The sequence below is a fragment of the Pteropus alecto genome, unplaced genomic scaffold, assembly GCF_000325575.1.
Source record: "Pteropus alecto unplaced genomic scaffold, ASM32557v1 scaffold213, whole genome shotgun sequence".
In the NCBI taxonomy this organism is placed as follows: Eukaryota; Metazoa; Chordata; class Mammalia; order Chiroptera; family Pteropodidae; genus Pteropus; species Pteropus alecto.
In genome coordinates, this window is record NW_006434829.1 from 6,329,025 (window position 1) to 6,346,301 (window position 17,277).

Genomic DNA, 17,277 nt, shown 5'->3' on the forward strand with positions numbered 1-17,277 from the left:
GGGCGGCCTCCTTGAGTGCATGGTGGGGAGACGAGAGAGCTGACTGTAGCGGGCAGGTGGAGGACAGGGAACAGCTTCCTCAAGGAGGGAACTGTCCTCCAGAGCAGGTTCCTTAGGCCCAGCCCCACCGTGCCGTTCCCCTCGGGACCTTCCCAGACCTGTGAGAGCCTCTGTACGTGCTAGACTGCTAAATCCTCACGGGACGGCAATAGCATAGTTATCACACCTTACACAAGCAGAGCTGTGACTCAAGGCCAGGACGGGGATGTTGCTGTGGTGGCCACACAGGCCCCAGAGAGGTTTCTGAGCAGGACACTGGGTGGCCAGTCTGGGGAACACAGGGGTCCACCAGGATCCTCTGCTCTAGTCCTTGTCATCTGCACAAGAGCTGCCTCCTCCCGGAAGTCCTCTTGGCACCAGCTGCCAGGAAGCTGGGACAGATTTGTGGCAGGTGCAACTCTGGTCTATGTCCTAACAGTTGTCTCCCCCTCCCTCCGAGTTTGAGTATTCCCGTAACCTGACTAAAACCCTTTTTGGAACAAAACAGGACATTTCCCCCCCCCCGCCAAGTTGGTGTTTTGATACCAGTTAAGACTTGAGTAAGCTTTTTCCATAATGGCGTTTCATCCATTTGTTCATTAATTCATTCTTCTAGACAGCATCCATTGGGGCTCTGGGCCGGGGGCACTCAGCTGTCCATGAGTGGGACCTGGAATTTGCTCTGAGCCTCCAGGTTTTCATCCAAGACCACCTCCATCCAAACCCCATACTCCTGGAGGGGGTGGGGGTGGTCAGCAGGGTCTGTTTACTTGTCCCCGTGTAAACCGAGGCTGCATTTAGTGCCATGCACAAGACACCAAAGGTAGTAAGTAGTGAAGCTAGAGCTTGTCTAACCACCTCCAGAAACAGGCCCCAGGCCACCAACATGTCACCTTAAGGGCATGGATGCTATGGCAGAGATGTGTGACGTGGACCTAGCTCTCCAGCCATACACTATGTCCTATTTCCTGTCCCGCTGTTGCTCTTTGTAGAAGAGGGCCCAAAAGCCTCAGGAGAGGGAAGACTGCCAGGGGCTCTGTGGCCTGTGGGGTTCCGGATGCTGGGTGGTCTGTCCTCGAGGCTTTTGCTCGAGGATAAAGGTTCCTTTGGTGGCCAGGCAGGGCATAGTGGATGGAACAAGGCCATTGTAAGGACCTGGCCTGCCCATGCCACGGGGCCCTCCATGCCAGGCCCTTCGCTGCTTGGGTGTGAGTTAGAGGCTGTCTTCCCCCACAGCTCCCCGTGGAGGCAGCGTGCAGAGCCACGTCTGGCCCCACAAACAAGCCTGCTTCTATCAAAGGATTCAAGATGACCGCCAGGTCTGCACACTCAGCGGCCACTTCCATACCCCACCTTAGAATAAGCCCAAACCAATTTCCCCGGCCAAGACCCCATTGGGTCTACTGTGGCCACCTTAGTTGTGCTTATCTCTTCACTGTGGGGCACAAGTCCTGTCAGTCTCCTTGAGTATCCATGTGCTTCCCCACTTCAGGGCCTTTGCAAAGGCCAGCCTGGCGCCTGGGAGGCCCAGCCTTGCTGATGACGTAGCCGAGGTCAGCCCTTCCCTGCTCCGCCTGCTGGTCCGACTCTCCTTCCCGCTGGGGGCCCACCTCCCCTGGTACAGCGGAAGCTTTTGGGGTCAGGGGCTGTGTCTGTTTTGTTCCCACTGTGGCATGGGCACCTGGAGCTTAGTGAGGGTTCAACCAGTCCTTCTGCTGGGGTCTCGAGGGTATGAATGGTGACAGGCCTCACTCAGGATGGTTGTGAGGACATGGCAGAACAGGGTGCAGCCCAGTACCTTGGAAGGCTCTGGAAGGGTTACCCTGGCCTCTGCCCCATAGCACACAGGGAGTGGTAGCAGGGTGTGGGGCAGTTTCTAGGTGAAGGCAGGAGGGAAAGGCAGGCCTAGAGACAGGATGGGCTGGTTCCAGTTGCCGCCCACAGGCCCCCCAGTGGGAGCACAGGGACCCCTGGGTCAGTGGGAGTCTGGAAGAACCTGGGTGGAGGGGGAGCTGTGCAGACTGCCCTCTGAAAGCACCGGACAACGAGCCCAGAGCTGGAACTCTGCTCCGTCTCACAGGCACGTCGAAGTTTCTGCCCAGTTTTAATGTCCGCGGAACAGACCGACTGTCCTTCCAGGGCTCGCCCTGCCCCTCTGGCTCCTCGTGCTTTTGATCTTTTCAAAACAAACTCAGAAGCAAGCCGTTCACTGTGTCATCTGTAGTCACAGCGAAACACGAAACACGCTTTAATGTCTCATCTCGTCCCTGTCCCGTCTTAGGGAAGGTAGGTAGGTTGGTCGTGTTACGTGTGGATTTCACTGCAGGCTGGTGAAGGCGCAAACAGGGTCTGTAGGGCTGAGAGAGGGGTGTGCGCCCAGTCCCAGGGCACTCGCAGGGGAAGCTTTGTACTGTGGCTCGTGACACCATAGTGCTATTGCTCATAACGCTGTAGTACTGTGACATTAGTACTAAAACGCTATAATGGACCCACAAAGGCTTGACCCACCTTGGCTGGCCTTGGACCCCAGCCTGGAAATTTAATACCAATCAATCACCATACCAACCCTGTGAAAAAAAAGGGCTATTAAAAAATGACAAATATAAGGCAGGAGGGCTGAGCTGATTCAAGATTACAAAAGGATTCATGGAAGGGTCAGGACTCAACCCTGAAGCCTAGAGAAGTAATAGAATTATAAAGCCCTACTGTGAGGAGACGGTCAGAGCCGGTCTGCATTTGTGGTGTTTGAGCTTTCAAGCAGTCAGAGCAAAGAAAGAAATAGGTTATTCCCACTGGAGTCACAGTGGCCATAAGAAAGAAGCCAGCTTTTTGGATGCTAGGAGCTAAGACTTGCTCCCTGACCCCAGCAGTGGGTGCTGCAGGATGTGGTGGGTGTCATTCTACTGCTTTTACAAAAGAAGTGGTTTGGCCATTTTGATCACCTAAGCAGTGTGACTTTGAGGTGGGTCCAGAGGGCAGTTGTTTGCTGGCCTGGCTTGCTCTGCAGGGCATCTGTACTAGAGGGCGTGTAGGAGGAAGTGAAGCCCCCATGTGTTCCTGTAGCTGCTGACACAGCCCCAGGGTTTGCGCCTGGTTCCAAACCTGGCTCTGTCCCATCACGTCACTCAACCAGAAAGACATCCACTGGTCCCTCCACACAGCAGCCAGTGCTCCCGAGTCTTGCTCTGGACCAGCCACAGGCGGGGTTGTCCTGTCCTCATGCTCTCGGGCCCCTCTACTCTTGTACAGCCTCTGCCATCTCCCCACTATCTGGAAGCGTGTAGACACCAGCTCTGATCCTTGGCAGCTGGGGTTCAGGTCCCAGCTCTGGGCCAGACCAATGGGCTGGTGGGGCAGCTCTCACACAGGGTTGCTGTGAGGGGTCGGGCAAGAATGCGTGTTAGGCGCAGCCTGCAGGCAGATGGGGGCCAGGACGGGTCATACTGTCATCTTGCAGCCGGGGCTGGCTGCGGGTGAAGAGGGGAATCCTCTTTTCGCCACTGCCTGCCAGATCAGCAGTTCCCCAGCTGCTGGGGGTGGGGCTGGAGTGGTGCTGGCACGGAGGGCCCCACATTCAGAGTGAAACCAGTGGCTTTGCTGCTTAATCTCGGCACTCGTTGGGGCCGGGGCTGAGGCCAGGACCGGGGCCAGGACCCAGAGCAGAACTGAAAGGGAGACTAGGCCTGTTCCCTCTTGGCCTGGCCTACTTCCTCCCAGTAATCCTGAGGCCGGAGCCAGCAGAGAGGGTGGGGGCCAGGCAGGGCCAACGGCACCAGCAGGAGAAGGAAGGAAATAGCCCTTCGTACCTTACCCATTTTGCAGGCAAGAAACAGGCCAAGAGGCTAGCTGACTGCAGAGGCTGCCGGGAGAGCAGAGGCCTGACGCCCATGCGCTCTGGCGTGTCCAGTGTCCGTGTAGGTGCTGTGCTCCCCACATCGGACTCCCAGGCTGAGAAGCTGGGGTGTGGGGGGACGTGGAAGAGACACTGGAAAGGCGCAAATGCTGTGGCTGGTCACTCAGGGCTGGGACTTGCTGGTTGTGCAACTCCTCCAAGCTCGTTCTCCCATTTGTAGTGTTGGTGAGAAGGTGCAGTAAACCCTGCACATGTAGTGTTTCCAAGAGTTGCTGTCACTGTCCCCAGACTGCTGTCCCTGTAACCAGGGCAGGACTGGGAACTCCAAGGAGACCTGCTGGGGGTGGGCCTGGACTGGAAGGGCCCCCGTTTGGCCAGCCCTCTCATCTCACTGTTCCTCAGCCTTCTGTCAGAGATGCCTGGTAGCTGTGTGTCCACAGAATGGTTAATCATGTGGCTTTGGGGACCGGCTTTTACACCACCTTTTGAAAGGGCAGCCCCTGGCCAAAATGTGCCCTTCCGGGCAGAGAAAGTGGCAGTTGGATCCCCCAAAGTCTGCCTCTTGTTTCTACCCTCCCCCCCATGCTGGTTTGTTAGGGGCTGTGGCCCAGGTGTGTCTGGCTGTCTCCTAACCCTTGGGAAAAGAGCTAATTAAGGGAGGGGTCCCCTGTTGGGCCTTCTCTGTCTGTTCCCCAACTCCTTCTCTTATCTTCTGGTTTCTGCGAGAAGCAGCCACTGGTCAGATCATCTCACGACCCCCGAAGAAACAATCTTGTCACAAGAGGAAGTGGAAGAGATAGGGGGCAGGAAGGCTGAACCCCCTTCTGAGAAAGCTCCTGGGTTTGCAGGTGCCCCAGAGCCTCCTGCTGTCTGGGCACAGGCATCTGCAGGGTCAGCCCTTGCTCTGGCCAGGTTCAGTCAGGACCCAGAAGGGCTTTTGCTGGCAAACGGGCTGGGGGCCATTTCCCACCTTCTCTGAGCCCTAGAGGTGTTGGATATCATGGGAGACTCCTGGATCCCAGGTTGTACTTGGATTTCGGCTAGCTATGACTCAGGCCAGATGTGCCGGGCTTTGCCCCTTTGGGTGTACTGGCAGAAGTCCCAAAAGCCTACTTCACAACTGCAGTCAACCCCTATCTTGCAGCCAAAATCTACCCCTCCTTGTCCTAAGACTTGACAGCAGGACAGATTAGTGAGGTGTGGGGTTCAAAAACCTGATCTTCCCTTCCTCAGGCAAATAACTTCAACTCCAAGATGTGTGTTTCTTCTCTCTGAGATGTGGTGATAATACCTGCTTCCTAGGGCTGCCATTAGGTCAGGAGAGTTACGAGCGGGGAGCTAGTGGAGGTGGGAAGCTAAGGCAAGATGAAGACCTGGGACCCCTGGCAGAGTCAGCACCACAGAGAGAAATGTGCCTTGGGATGGATGCCCTCATGTCCCCTCTCTGGGCTTGTGACGAGGGGGCGTCAAGCAGCCCACATGACGTGGCTGCATGGGGAGCTCTTTGCTCCACCAGTGGGAAGAGAAAACAGGTCAGCAGGCAAACGTGTCAGTGCTGGAATGCCCACAGATCCAGGTGAAGGGGCACTGCTGGCCCTCAGCCCACATAGCTTTCTGGGGGATCTCGGTGTATGGTGAGTAGAGACGGTGCTTCAGAGGCTGTAGGAGAAAGGGCCTCTGGGCTCCTGGAAGCTAGAATGGCAGACCTTACTGCAGGCTTGGGGTGCATGCTCAGCAGCACCACAAGCACTCAGCCAGGCTAGGCCCCTGGGGAGACAGAAAAACAGGCCTAGGTGGGCAAAGGGCCAACAGGGACAAGCCTTGAGTGCCCTCCTTGGTTTCCTAGAGTTCAAAGCCCAAGCTACAAGCAGCCTGCTCCAGCATCCAGGAGGTCCGGCGGTGCACACGCCTCGAGATGCCAGACAACCTCTACACCTTTGTGCTAAAGGTGAGTGACCGAGCTTTCCACCCCTGGGGGAGTACGTACACACCCAAGGATCCCACACAGCCGTTCCCTTTCTCCCCACCAGGTGAAGGACCGGACAGACATCATCTTTGAGGTGGGAGATGAGCAGCAGCTGAATTCGTGGATGGCTGAGCTCCGGGAGTGCACAGGCCAAGGGTGAGGCCCCAGGCCCTAGGGCCCCAATCCTGGCATAGCATTTACTGCTACCTCTGCTCTACCCAGACCCCTAACCCCAGCCTCTTCTCCGGCAGGCTGGAGAGCACAGAACCAGAGATGCACATTCCCTCAGCTCTAGAGCCCGGCACGTCCAGCTCTCCAAGGGGAAGCACAGATTCCCTGAACCAAGGTGAGTGGGGTTCAGCCTTCGCCCAGGACGTAAGGCACCCACAGGGGCTCACCGTTGTCCATCTTCTCTACCAGGTGCTTCTCTTGGGGGCTTGCTGGACCCAGCCTGCCAGAAAACAGATCACTTCCTGTCCTGCTACCCCTGGTTCCATGGCCCCATCTCCCGAGTGAAAGCAGCGCAGCTGGTTCAGCTGCAGGGCCCTGCTGCCCACGGAGTGTTCCTGGTCCGGCAGAGTGAGACGCGGCGCGGGGAGTATGTGCTCACGTTCAACTTCCAGGGCATAGCCAAGGTATGGGGCAACAGAGGTGGGGCTGTCCCCCACCCCCGCTTCAAGGCCCTTAGGGGCCAGTGCCTGAGCCTACTGGCTTCTCCCCCTGCAGCACCTGCGCCTGTCGCTGACCGAGCGGGGCCAGTGCCGAGTGCAGCACCTTCACTTCCCCTCGGTCGTGGACATGCTACACCACTTCCAGCGCTCACCCATCCCACTCGAGTGCGGTGCTGCCTGTGATGTCCGGCTGTCCAGCTATGTGGTGGTCGTCTCCCAGCCACCAGGTGTGACCCCAGTGCCCCCGGTAAAGGGGGTGGACAGCACAGGGAACCGGGAGAGGGTAAAAATTTGCTGCAAACCCAGGGACAGAGATCTCGTTTCGTGTCCAGCGTTTGTCCCTGCCCTATAAAGACTGACAGTGTGGTCTTTGTTGTCACTTATCCCGCAGGTTCTTCCAACACGGTCCTGTTCCCTTTCTCCCTCTCTCGCTGGGATTCGGAGCTGGGCCTTCCCCACCTTAGCTCGTCTGGCTGTCCACGGGGGCTGGGCCCGGAGGGTCTCCCAGGACGATCGTCTCCCCCAGAGCAGATCTTCCACCTGGTGCCTTCGCCCGAGGAACTGGCCGACAGCCTGCGGCACCTGGAGCCCGAGCCTGCCAGTAGAGCCCGGGACTCAGACTACGAAATGGACTCCTCCTCCCGGAGCCACCTGCGGGCCATAGACAATCAGTACACACCTCTCTGACGGTGGCAAGGACTCCCTGCCTCACGGAGGCCCTGGAGCAGCTAGAAATAAGAACTTGTGAATGTAACTTTCTTTCCTTCCTTTCAGAGAGATTTAAGGGACACTGTTAACTGTTCCAGTTTGGATGTGACCCTTCTATTAGGCCTGTTAAAGGGCCTCTTTTAAGTTTCATCTATCACCTGGCTTTCTCCTTATTGTTTACAGATGTAGTTCTTGTTTGCAGATGCTGCTGGCTCCTGCCCTGGGTCCCTAGGACCAGTCTCCATCACTCTTAGAGGTGGTGGTGGGGTGAGGGCCCGAAGTGGCAGTGGAAACTTGTTCTCTTTTTCACTGACACTGTCACAGCTGATGACAGACTTTCTATTGGGGGGAGGGGGGAAAGAGGGTCATCAGGAAGCCCAAAACACTAACAAGCCCTGGATTCTCTTATGGTTTTCCTGTTGTAGCTTCAGTTCGCGTGGCAGCTCTGCTGTGCCCATGCCACAGGTGACCACATCTATCCTGCTTCGACACTCAGCCTTAGGATAAAGCTCTGGGAGATGGACAGGCTAAAGGTCAAAAATGATTTTAAACATTTTACCTCAGGTCAATTTTTCAAAGGATTCAGGTTTCAAAACTAAACCATTGCTTACTTCGTTGCACTGTTTGAACTAATACCCATGTGATTTTTATAGTCAGACAGCTATGCAAATGCTTCTTAACTAGTTCCCAGTCTCAGCCAGCATGCCTGGCTTGTCTACTGCATCCTCAGGACAGTCACCGGCTGCTGAGTAGCCACTGTCCTTCCTAAATGTGGAGAAGTGAAGTGTGTCACCCTTTCAGGGAAATTCAGACAATTACTGAAATAGGAGGGTGGCAAGTTACAGTTCTATCCTGGTGCCTTATGAATAAAAACTGGATTCTGGTTGACAGAAGCTTTATGCTGAGAGTTAAACCGAGGGGTGAGGGAGGGACAAGCAAAAAGGGAAGAAAGGCTCCTGGGCCTTTCTAGTAAATCTTTCATCAACAGGGCCTTCGCAGAGCCCCCCAGTGTCTAATGGCTTATTAAATTATCTGACAAGGTTTTAGGCTCATTCTTATGCCAAAATGGAAGCTAGGAACCTGGTGCCTCAGCTAATGAGGCAGTCCTTTAATGGCCCAGTGTTATTCCAGCTGCTCACTGCTTCATCTGACGAAGCATGTGTGCACACATGCACACACCTCCACCACCTGGGGGCGGCGGCGGGCGGGGGGGGGTACTGCTGCTGCAGTCAAATCTCTATGCCTCTTTCACAAGTGTCAATCCACGGAGGGGCTGGCTCCTCCCAGAGGTTACACACATAGGCTCAAAAACAAGGCGGGCAGTGACAGTGATGTCAGCTGCTCCTGGGTGCCAGCAGAATCACTCAGTGCAGCCACCAGGTTCACCAAGGTGGCTTCTAGGAATCTGGGAGTTTCGCATAGCGTAACACGTATACACACACATCAGAGGCTGAAATTGAACATTAGCCTAAAACTTACTGCCTGCTTTATCTGGGTAAGGGTTTGGTCTGCTCCCTCCAGCCATTCTCTGTACTCCAAGAGATGTCTTTTGCTTCTAGAATTTTCTGGTTGAGCTTTCTTTCTTGAAGGGGAGGGGCAAGTAGCCACCTCTTCACCACTTTTAAAACCAACACTCCTGGGCGTTTAGACAGATTGTAAAACAGATCCAACCATGATCCAGATTTGTGGTCCGTTTCTAAATATATTTATTTTCTACATATCAAGCAGGTTTCTCTGACGTAATGAATGCCAAGCAAAGTGTGAACCAGGAGAGCAAGCGCTATTTTGAATATCTCTTTTAAAAGAGAAAACTCATCACAGAAAGTCACGGGGGCAGATTTTTCCCTTGTCTGCACAGAAAAGGGGCCAAGTAGAAAATGAAGCAAGTAAATTCCCTCCCATCTGAGATATGACATCTTTAAGGCAAGGGCACTCCTTAGCAATTTCAACATTAACAATTCTCAGGTGGTGCAAGAGGCATGCCAGACACAGCAAACTAGCAGCTCTGACCCACTGGCTACAAAGTACAGGCTCAGACTCCGACAGACCTGGAAGTCACCCACCTCCAGACTGCTTCAGTATAAAATGTTCAAGAAAAACATTTCCTTTCTAAATGTGTCTGAGTTACCAGGACAGCTCAAATACATTCTGACAAAAAGCCCCATGATAGCCTGGGAAGAAGTGACACTAAGCCAATGCCTTTTCTGCTGGAGGAGAGGGAACAGCAGGTCCCTGGGCTCGATGCCCTCAGTGACCCTGCTGGCTGCAGCCAGCCCACCATGATAGCACATTCCACCACCCTCCTTCCAGTCCTGATGTGACTGCTGCTGCCAGCAACAGGCCAAGCCGGCAGCCTCCACTGAGAGCCCAGGCTCTGAGTGCCAAAGGGACAGTAAGCATCACAGTCCCTCCAGTTATCTCTAATTACAGACTATAAGGATAGCTTGACAGCTCCCAGCACCATCACTTCCTTAATCTGACTTTAATTAACTTTTACAAACTAACAGTCACCAGCACCAAAGAATTAAGTCAACTAACCTGCCTTGAATTTTAGACCAGCAATCCATATGGCTTTATCTGGTATAAATCTTCTGCCTTTGATCATTTCTGGACCGTGTAGGAAAAAGGAATAGCAATCATTAAAATCTTAGGCCAGAGAACACTATTTTTATATAACAGTTTCTTAACCTAAAATCAAGGCCTTGAACTCATCCCTAGGGGTTGCCTGAGATTCCTTCATGCTTTTATTCAGGGCTAAGTCTCATCGCAAATGTCATGTGAGCTCTAACATCTCCCAAAGGCTAGAAGAACTTATATTATCTCCACTGCCTCTTAACAAAGACACATCTGACATTCCAGTGTGTGGTTGGAATAAGCAGCACATTGTAACAACACAGAAGATGAATTCATCTTGTATCGTTATAGGCAGAAGGTATTTGGCAATTTTTATGTATTGTTTATGTACTGTATAAGTAACTTATTCTTGAATAATGCAAATTTTGCTATAATGTACAAATTGCTACATGTGAATTAAAGTTTTCAGAATCTTGATTTGTTGCCACAGTATTTAAAGGCTCTATTACAACTATGGTCTCAGCAAAATCCTTGCCCTGCTCAATTAACTGCTTTATCCTTTGTCTTCCCACAAACTGGGGACATTAACAAATGCTTATGAGTCTACAGCAATAAGCTGCTTTTGTACATCACTCTACCTTTTCTGCCCTCTATCAGTTTTTTTTTTTTTAAAGTATCTCCTGCCCCCTACTGGTAAAACAAACATGTCTGACACAGGACAACTTCCGCCTAACAACACTCATTTGGGTTCAGGAGATATTAAAAAGGAAGCTTACAGAATCAGCATCAGGCTGAGGATGTGGAATGTCAGCGCTGCCCAACTCTGGCCAGCCTTCCTCCTTCTGACGCAGACCTCTATCCACCAGAGAATATCTCAGTCTTGTCTTTTTCTAGAGATACCTTGAACCAGAACTAAAGGTGAAGAAGAAAAGTCATTTGTGACAACTAACCTTCCAGGATATTAAGAAAGCACACTCAGCCCTCCTGCCTTGATGTTAACTAGTAGCTTATACAAACACACACTAACTTGGTTTCAGTTTTTAAAACTTTTTTTATTTTTTAATTTTTTTTAAGTTTTTATTTTATATTATCTACAAAGTAAAAGTTTTTCCCTTAACTTAAAAGTTGAACCACTGTAGACAGTGATCACTTCATCAAACTTGATTTATAAATAATAATCCGTCAGTTTGACGGTAAGAATTTACTGAACCTCTGTCAAGTTTAGTAAAAGGGCGTTCCAAGTCTTGATTTTTTTTTTTTTTTTTTAGCAGTAATAGCAGCAAGAATCACTCTTGTTACTTCTTTTGCTAGCTGATGTGTTCATGACTTTTGAGGGTCATTAAAAAATAAATAACTTCCAGTTTCAGCAAGCAGAGCTGGGGTACTTGCGGGACTCTGAAACAGCGTATGGAATTATGGAACAGCCCACAAGTTCCTAAATGCCTCTACTCGGTCCAAATATCTTCCACTGCAAGTGAACTGTTAGCATTCCTATTGGATGTTACAAGAAACCAACATGTATTTCTTAAAAACAAAATAAATGAAATTCTAGTTTTCTGTGCTTCCAGTTGGTAGAAGCAGTAGAAGGGAGGAGGGAATTTGGCCTTTCGGTTCCTCCAGGGCAGCCTTACAACTGCTGTTGGTGGTGGGCTTGTACTGTAAAAAAGAAAAATGAATGTTTAAACAGAAAGCTGGCAACACCGCACATTAGCCTAGTGTCTGTCTCTGCAGCACATGACTGTACGCTATCCTCGTGCTAGCTGAACAAGACTCAAAATTTAATTCACTTCCCCCCACCCCGCATCTGCACCAAAACGGGGATGGGGAGAGGGGTGGGTAGAAACAAACCAGTAAGACGTAAAACCACTTCAGATAAAACTCCCAGAAGACTTGTTGCTCATGGGGTAGAAAATCAGGCCTTAACACACCCCCTCCCCAAGTATTAGCCACGCACCAGGATTGCTTTTAAAGGAAAAGGTTAGACTGAAATCTCGCCATGGCAGCCATCAAGTATTAGAGCACAGTCACGGGGGGTTCTCTCCCTCTGAGGGCGTAGGCTGGCGCTAATACTATGCTCAAAACCAATCCATACACAGCACTTCCTCATCAGTAGTATTCTCTAGAGCTACAATCAAACTGTCATGGTGATAACCCCCCACAGGTCAGACTGCTGGGACTCAGGAAGGAAAACGCTGCCCTGCCCAGCCTGTCGTAAACAAGGAAGGCCAACTGAGTCCTAAGCATGCATCAGCCACACAGAATGCTGCTGCTGCTTCTCATCAAGCCAAACCCTGTACCATCAGAACACACACAGACTCGGCTCCGGAAGCCTCAGGCCCTGATGCTGAACTGATCATCACCGTCCCTACTGTGCACACTGACGGGTCTTGCTAGTTTTCAAATGCGGGGCTTGAAGCGCTGGCCCTGCCTGTCATTCGACCTGTGCGAGCAGAATGCTTTGGGGTGCCCGGCGGCCCCTGCACACACACGCCTCACCTGAAGGGTGCGTCATATAGGGGAAATGCGCTGTTGTCGAGACTGGAATGGGCTGTAGTGCACTTTGAGCGAGGGCGGCCTGGGGACCGCCGGGTGGCTGTGTCGTCATTAGCATCATTGGCGCATGGGCAGTTGGATGAGAAGGAACCATTCCTGACTGTACATGAGCCTGAAACAGAGAGCTCTTTTACGCATACAGGCAACATCTCCAGCTTAAACAACATGTCAACTGTGTTCCTTTCACTGGGCTGGGGCTCTCGGGAAAGGCAACAGTGGCCCCCAGGGCCCTTTATTTTCTTTGGGGACAATCCCTAGTGGGTCATCACTGACCTACGGACATGCTTCACCCTTTAGCAGATTGATCCTGCAAGGCTGAGGGAGCAGGTACCCAGTGAGTCTGGGTAAAAGTCAGGGCTGCAATGTCCTAGCCTTCAACCTTTCTGATCGCTGGATTCAATGTACAGGGCAAGATCTTCACAAAGACCAGATCCCTCACCCAAGGGCGGCATTCTCAGCCTAACATAACAGGAGGCAAGACGCAATCATGCTTCAGAATCTGGCTTCCATGTGGGGCCTCAAAGTTTTACAGAGGACATTCCTTTCAAGTAGGAAAGCGGATTATTACATTAGAAGCAGGGACTGTCGAATTCTGTTCCACTCTCCTGTTTGCCCTGCCCCCACCCCTACTGCTCCGCTGCTGGCCTGCGAGGAACGAGGCAGGGCAGTGAGAGAAGAGACTCAGGCTCCTCTACTCAGCTGGAAGATACGCTGATGGAGCAGGAGGAGGTCTGCAGTGAATGGCTTCAGTGAGATGGGGAGGGGTGATAAAAAATAATCCGGGCCAGCTCAGTGTCCCCGTGACAGTGAGTTCAACCCGGTCTGTCAAGTTGGGAAGGTCTTAGTCAGCCCAAACAGCCGGGTCCCAGCTCTGCAGGGCTCTGGCAGGACCCAGGACAGCCCGTTTTCCTGCCTCCCTCACTGTGCACAGCTCCAGACCAAGAAGCAACGCTGCTTTTATTCTCTTACACATTCAAATGGGCCCATGGCATATCTGGGCTTCCCTGGTTCACCCTTTCTGTTCTTTCAGCACAAAAACACAAAAGTGAGGTTTTAGGAACCCCGACCTACATGTAAAGTCACATACCTACTTAGCCACCAGCCTCTGCTAGACGTCTACAGGACCCCAGCTCTCATGTAGCTCCTGATTCAGCCAGACCATGCTGGCCCACACCTAGCGGAACCAGCTCCCCTCCCCACCATCCAAAGCCAATCATCCACTGCAGCGCGCCACATGACACACCCTGCACTTTGTACAAGAGGACACCCAAACTTCCCAGAGCTGTGGAACTCTAGTTACAAGGTCGCCTTCTGAGCCTTAGTGCCAACTGAGTCGCATTCCAGCCCCACCACACCAGACCTCAGTTGCACATTATTTGACGTGGAGTTCAGTGAGGCAGTCTAGCTTAGTCTAGCCTAAGAGTGCTGTTATGAAAGCAGCAAAGAGAGACATCGAATACAGCAATTCACCATTCACAGCTCCAGGGGGGGCCTCCAGGACAGGGTTAGAGCCCGACTTCAGTGCAGTTCCTTCCCCTCATTAAGACAGTCCAACTTGGCCCTGGACAGCATTGGACTTTTGTGAGCAGCTGATGCAGACAGCATCACACCTTCCAACCTTTAGAAGCTTACACGGGAGGTGAACTCCAAAGTGCACCCAGGGCTGCTCTTTAAGAAACAACGCAAACCCCTGGGTGCTTTCGGCTTCGAGTTACACTGCACCAATGCACAAGGCCAAGCCTTTTCAAGAAGTACAACTTATGGTCAAAGCAGATGTATGGATAGCCAGGGAAAACAACTTAATGAGTGGAGAGATTTCTCTAGAATTCATGACTAACATTCAAGCTGACAAGCCCAGGACAGTCACCTTAGAGTTGAGAATTAATGAAGGTCCACCTCGTGTGTGAGTGTGTGTGTGCGCACGTGTATCTCAGTGAAACTATAAAAACACAGCAAAGCAGACACAGATAGGAAAGGAGGACTGGGTTGCATTCCAGAGTGAAAGATTCTTTTTAAGGTCTCAGCTGGTAAACGTTAAAGGACTGATCTATCAGCAATTTCACTGGTCCCATTACAAAACCACACAAACATCCATTTAGGGCCAGATCACATGTATTTGAGTGGGAAGAGGGAGACAGGCAAATCACACACAGGGTTTCCCAGCTAGGAGAGCACCTGGCTGTTTGCTGCTTATCTGCTAACCTTCACATTCTATTGGTCTTCACAAAAAGTTGGCTAAAGCTGATTTACCTGAGGTACGTGGGCCATGTGGGGTGGATTGGTATATGCCGGCTGAACATGAGAAGGATGAATTGTAAAGACGGTCTGTTGTGCTGTTGGGAAACTATTCTGTGGCGACTGCGTATTGGAGGCAGGTGTCATGGAAGGAGGGGTTGGTGCAAGCCCCGCGTGGTAAATGGCTGACTGCTGCTGTGGACTGGCCAGATGGAGAGCCTGGGCGGCCTGGTGCTGATGGTGCTGCAAAGCAAAAGGGAAGAATTAAGAAAACCACTTCTTTAACGAAAGCCAGTTAAGGGTCACACACAAAGCTGAGCCCGACACATGAAAACAGGCTCCACCTGGGCCCAAGATGAGGGGCAAAGGCAGCCACAGGAGAACGCACAAGGTGGTAAGAGCAGGGTGGGAGGTGTGTGTGTATGTGGGGGGGTACGCCTCCTATTCAGAGACCTTCTTTCTGGGTACAAGCCCGATTCTCAGCCTGGCAGTTCTAAGCCCTCAATTAAGCAGAAGTAAAATAAAACTACCACCCCAGGGAAGAGACAGATGTCAGAGAGCCTTAACTGCCTGTTAATAAACACAATGAAAGAAGCTACTAGGGAAAAAAACTCAATCATATAAACATCAGGCATGATGTAAAGAAAAGTCCCAAGCAAATTCCTGTTAGATTTTTCAATATTGATGTTTCCAGAACTGATCTGATCATCTTATTCTCAGTATGTATTTTATGATATGACTTAACACCAACCCCAGGGGCACAGTCTGCAGAGCGACAGGCTGGCAACGGGAGGCGGGGCTGCTAAATGTTTTGATCATATAGTAACTAGCCCCTTGCCTGGCACTGAAGAAAAGAGTAAAGAGGAGGAAGCACTTCTTTGAAGGCCTCTGAGCTTCTCCTTACCTGAACAGGGCTGGGTGCAGGGTGATTTCCACCATGCTGGCTTTGCTGCTGTCCGGTAGGGGTAGCTGAAGGCTGAGGATGTGGCGTATGTGGGTGCAGGGTAGCATTAGGGTGTGCGTACTGCTGAGCAAGGGAACCAGTGGAAACTAAAGTGAAAGAAAAAGGAGTGTGTACAACTGCCACATGTGATAGATGACCTTAACCGCTCCTCTACGCTTCATCAATTGAGCTTTCTTGATGTTCAATGGCCTAACTTATGCTGTTTACCAATCTCTATATTTGACTCCACTTAAACCATCAATTTTCTTGAAAAAATAAATGTGAAGTTATTGCTAACAATCAGACTAGCATTTTATTCATATAACACAGTTGTATACATTACATTAAAATCTAATTAGTTTAAATTTACTCTTAAAACAGTCACTAGGTTTTCAAGAAAAGGTAACTTAAAAGCATAGGCAGAAACAATTCAAACAATGTCTGTCAACCCCTCCCCATCCCCCTCTTTCTCTCACATACACCTTAGCTTGAGGCCATCATCTGGCTAGCCTCACCATGCTACTGTCCTGGAGCTGCCACAGTGTCCCATGGGCACAGACTGTATCGGGCTAGGGGAAGGGGCTGGGTAAGTATGTGGCAAGATCAAGGCTCTATCTTCAACGCCAAAGACCACAATCTTTCTCAGGTGATCACGGAAGCCACTCTGCCACTCTGCCGGTTACCTGGGCTCTTTTTGTTCAAGAATCTCCCACCTTTGCTTTGTAAGACCTAGTAGTTAGAATTACTAAACTATGTAAAAAATGATGTGCCTTAAAAGCATCCCAGCCTTTAGAATCTTATTAGAGTAACTTCAAAGGAAACATGATGAGCCAATTTAAGTAAAAATGTGTTCATTAAAGATAAGAACCCAAAGCCAATTCTTTGTGAATCTCAGTACAGACCATGCCTTGGTAAAAAACAGGGAGATCAAGTATATATTAATTCACGTCTTCTCCAAGGAGCAATTTGAGATTCAAAGGTACAATAAAATGGGCTCTTTGCTTCCAGTGACTATAGAGAGCACACTGATAACAAACTTCACCATGATGTAGCAATGAACTGAGGACAGTGTTCTCGAGACAGACACATCACTAGCAACGTGTGACTCCCAGATTTCTCTTATATTAATCCTAAAATCCTTGAGAAGCTAAGCCCATACACAGACAGAAACAATTCCAAAATAGTTCATGTTCTTCATATGATGTGTTAGCAAAATACAGACATACAGGGGACTGATGGGGAGAAGCAAGCACTGCTTTGGGATCAGGCACCCTAACTCCTGCAGTCTAACAGGCAAGGATGCCAAGAGTCACCCAGCATAAACGACTGTGGGTAAGTCCCATGTAAATGTTATGCAGAGGGTTAGCACACAAAGCAATTCTGTAATGCTTGACATTGTAGGGCCAAGGGCCACCAACACTCCAGCGCAACTGGTTCTCTCTCCAAGTGCACGTGTATCTTTTAAAAGAGGGCAGGGTGAGGCAGAGTCAGTGCTAGGACCACCTGTGCATCCGCTGCCTATGCCGTGACAGGTGTTACTATCCAGATTAGATTAAAAAGAGCACTTTGTTTGTATTGAGAAAATTTCCTAATTATAATAGTTAACATACATTGGAACATATTAACAAGGAGAACGGTGATCGTATATTCTCTGAGAGGGTTTTTCCCCTTTTCAAAAAAAAAAAAAAATTTTTTTTTTTTTTTTTTTATTTTAAGTATAGTTGGCATAAAATAT

At 50.7% G+C, this 17,277-nt stretch overlaps 2 protein-coding genes across 7 annotated transcripts in view; one reads left to right on the top strand and one right to left on the bottom strand.

Moving 5' to 3' along the window:
- SH2B3 (SH2B adaptor protein 3) overlaps window positions 1–10,288 on the top strand; it is a 35,929-nt gene extending 25,641 nt beyond the window's left edge. Inside the window, exons 4-10 of the mRNA XM_015587907.1 lie at window positions 2,235–2,325; window positions 5,739–5,840; window positions 5,923–6,014; window positions 6,110–6,204; window positions 6,279–6,493; window positions 6,585–6,756; window positions 6,921–10,288. Of these exons, the coding sequence (XP_015443393.1) occupies window positions 2,235–2,325; window positions 5,739–5,840; window positions 5,923–6,014; window positions 6,110–6,204; window positions 6,279–6,493; window positions 6,585–6,756; window positions 6,921–7,216 (1,063 nt within the window). The 3' untranslated portion in view covers window positions 7,217–10,288. The remainder of the gene's footprint in view (window positions 1–2,234; window positions 2,326–5,738; window positions 5,841–5,922; window positions 6,015–6,109; window positions 6,205–6,278; window positions 6,494–6,584; window positions 6,757–6,920) is intronic.
- Window positions 10,289–10,842: 554 nt separating this feature from the next.
- ATXN2 (ataxin 2) overlaps window positions 10,843–17,277 on the bottom strand; it is a 66,075-nt gene continuing 59,640 nt past the window's right edge. For 5 of the 6 annotated variants that reach the window (XM_015587928.2, XM_015587926.2, XM_015587930.2 and 2 more), the window contains 4 exons: window positions 15,504–15,649; window positions 14,615–14,842; window positions 12,308–12,476; window positions 10,843–11,467 (listed from right to left, as the gene is read on the bottom strand). In XM_015587928.2, the coding sequence (XP_015443414.1) occupies window positions 11,439–11,467; window positions 12,308–12,476; window positions 14,615–14,842; window positions 15,504–15,649 (572 nt within the window). In that variant the 3' untranslated portion in view covers window positions 10,843–11,438. The remainder of the gene's footprint in view (window positions 11,468–12,307; window positions 12,477–14,614; window positions 14,843–15,503; window positions 15,650–17,277) is intronic. The other variant, XM_015587927.2, reaches the window with a different exon arrangement.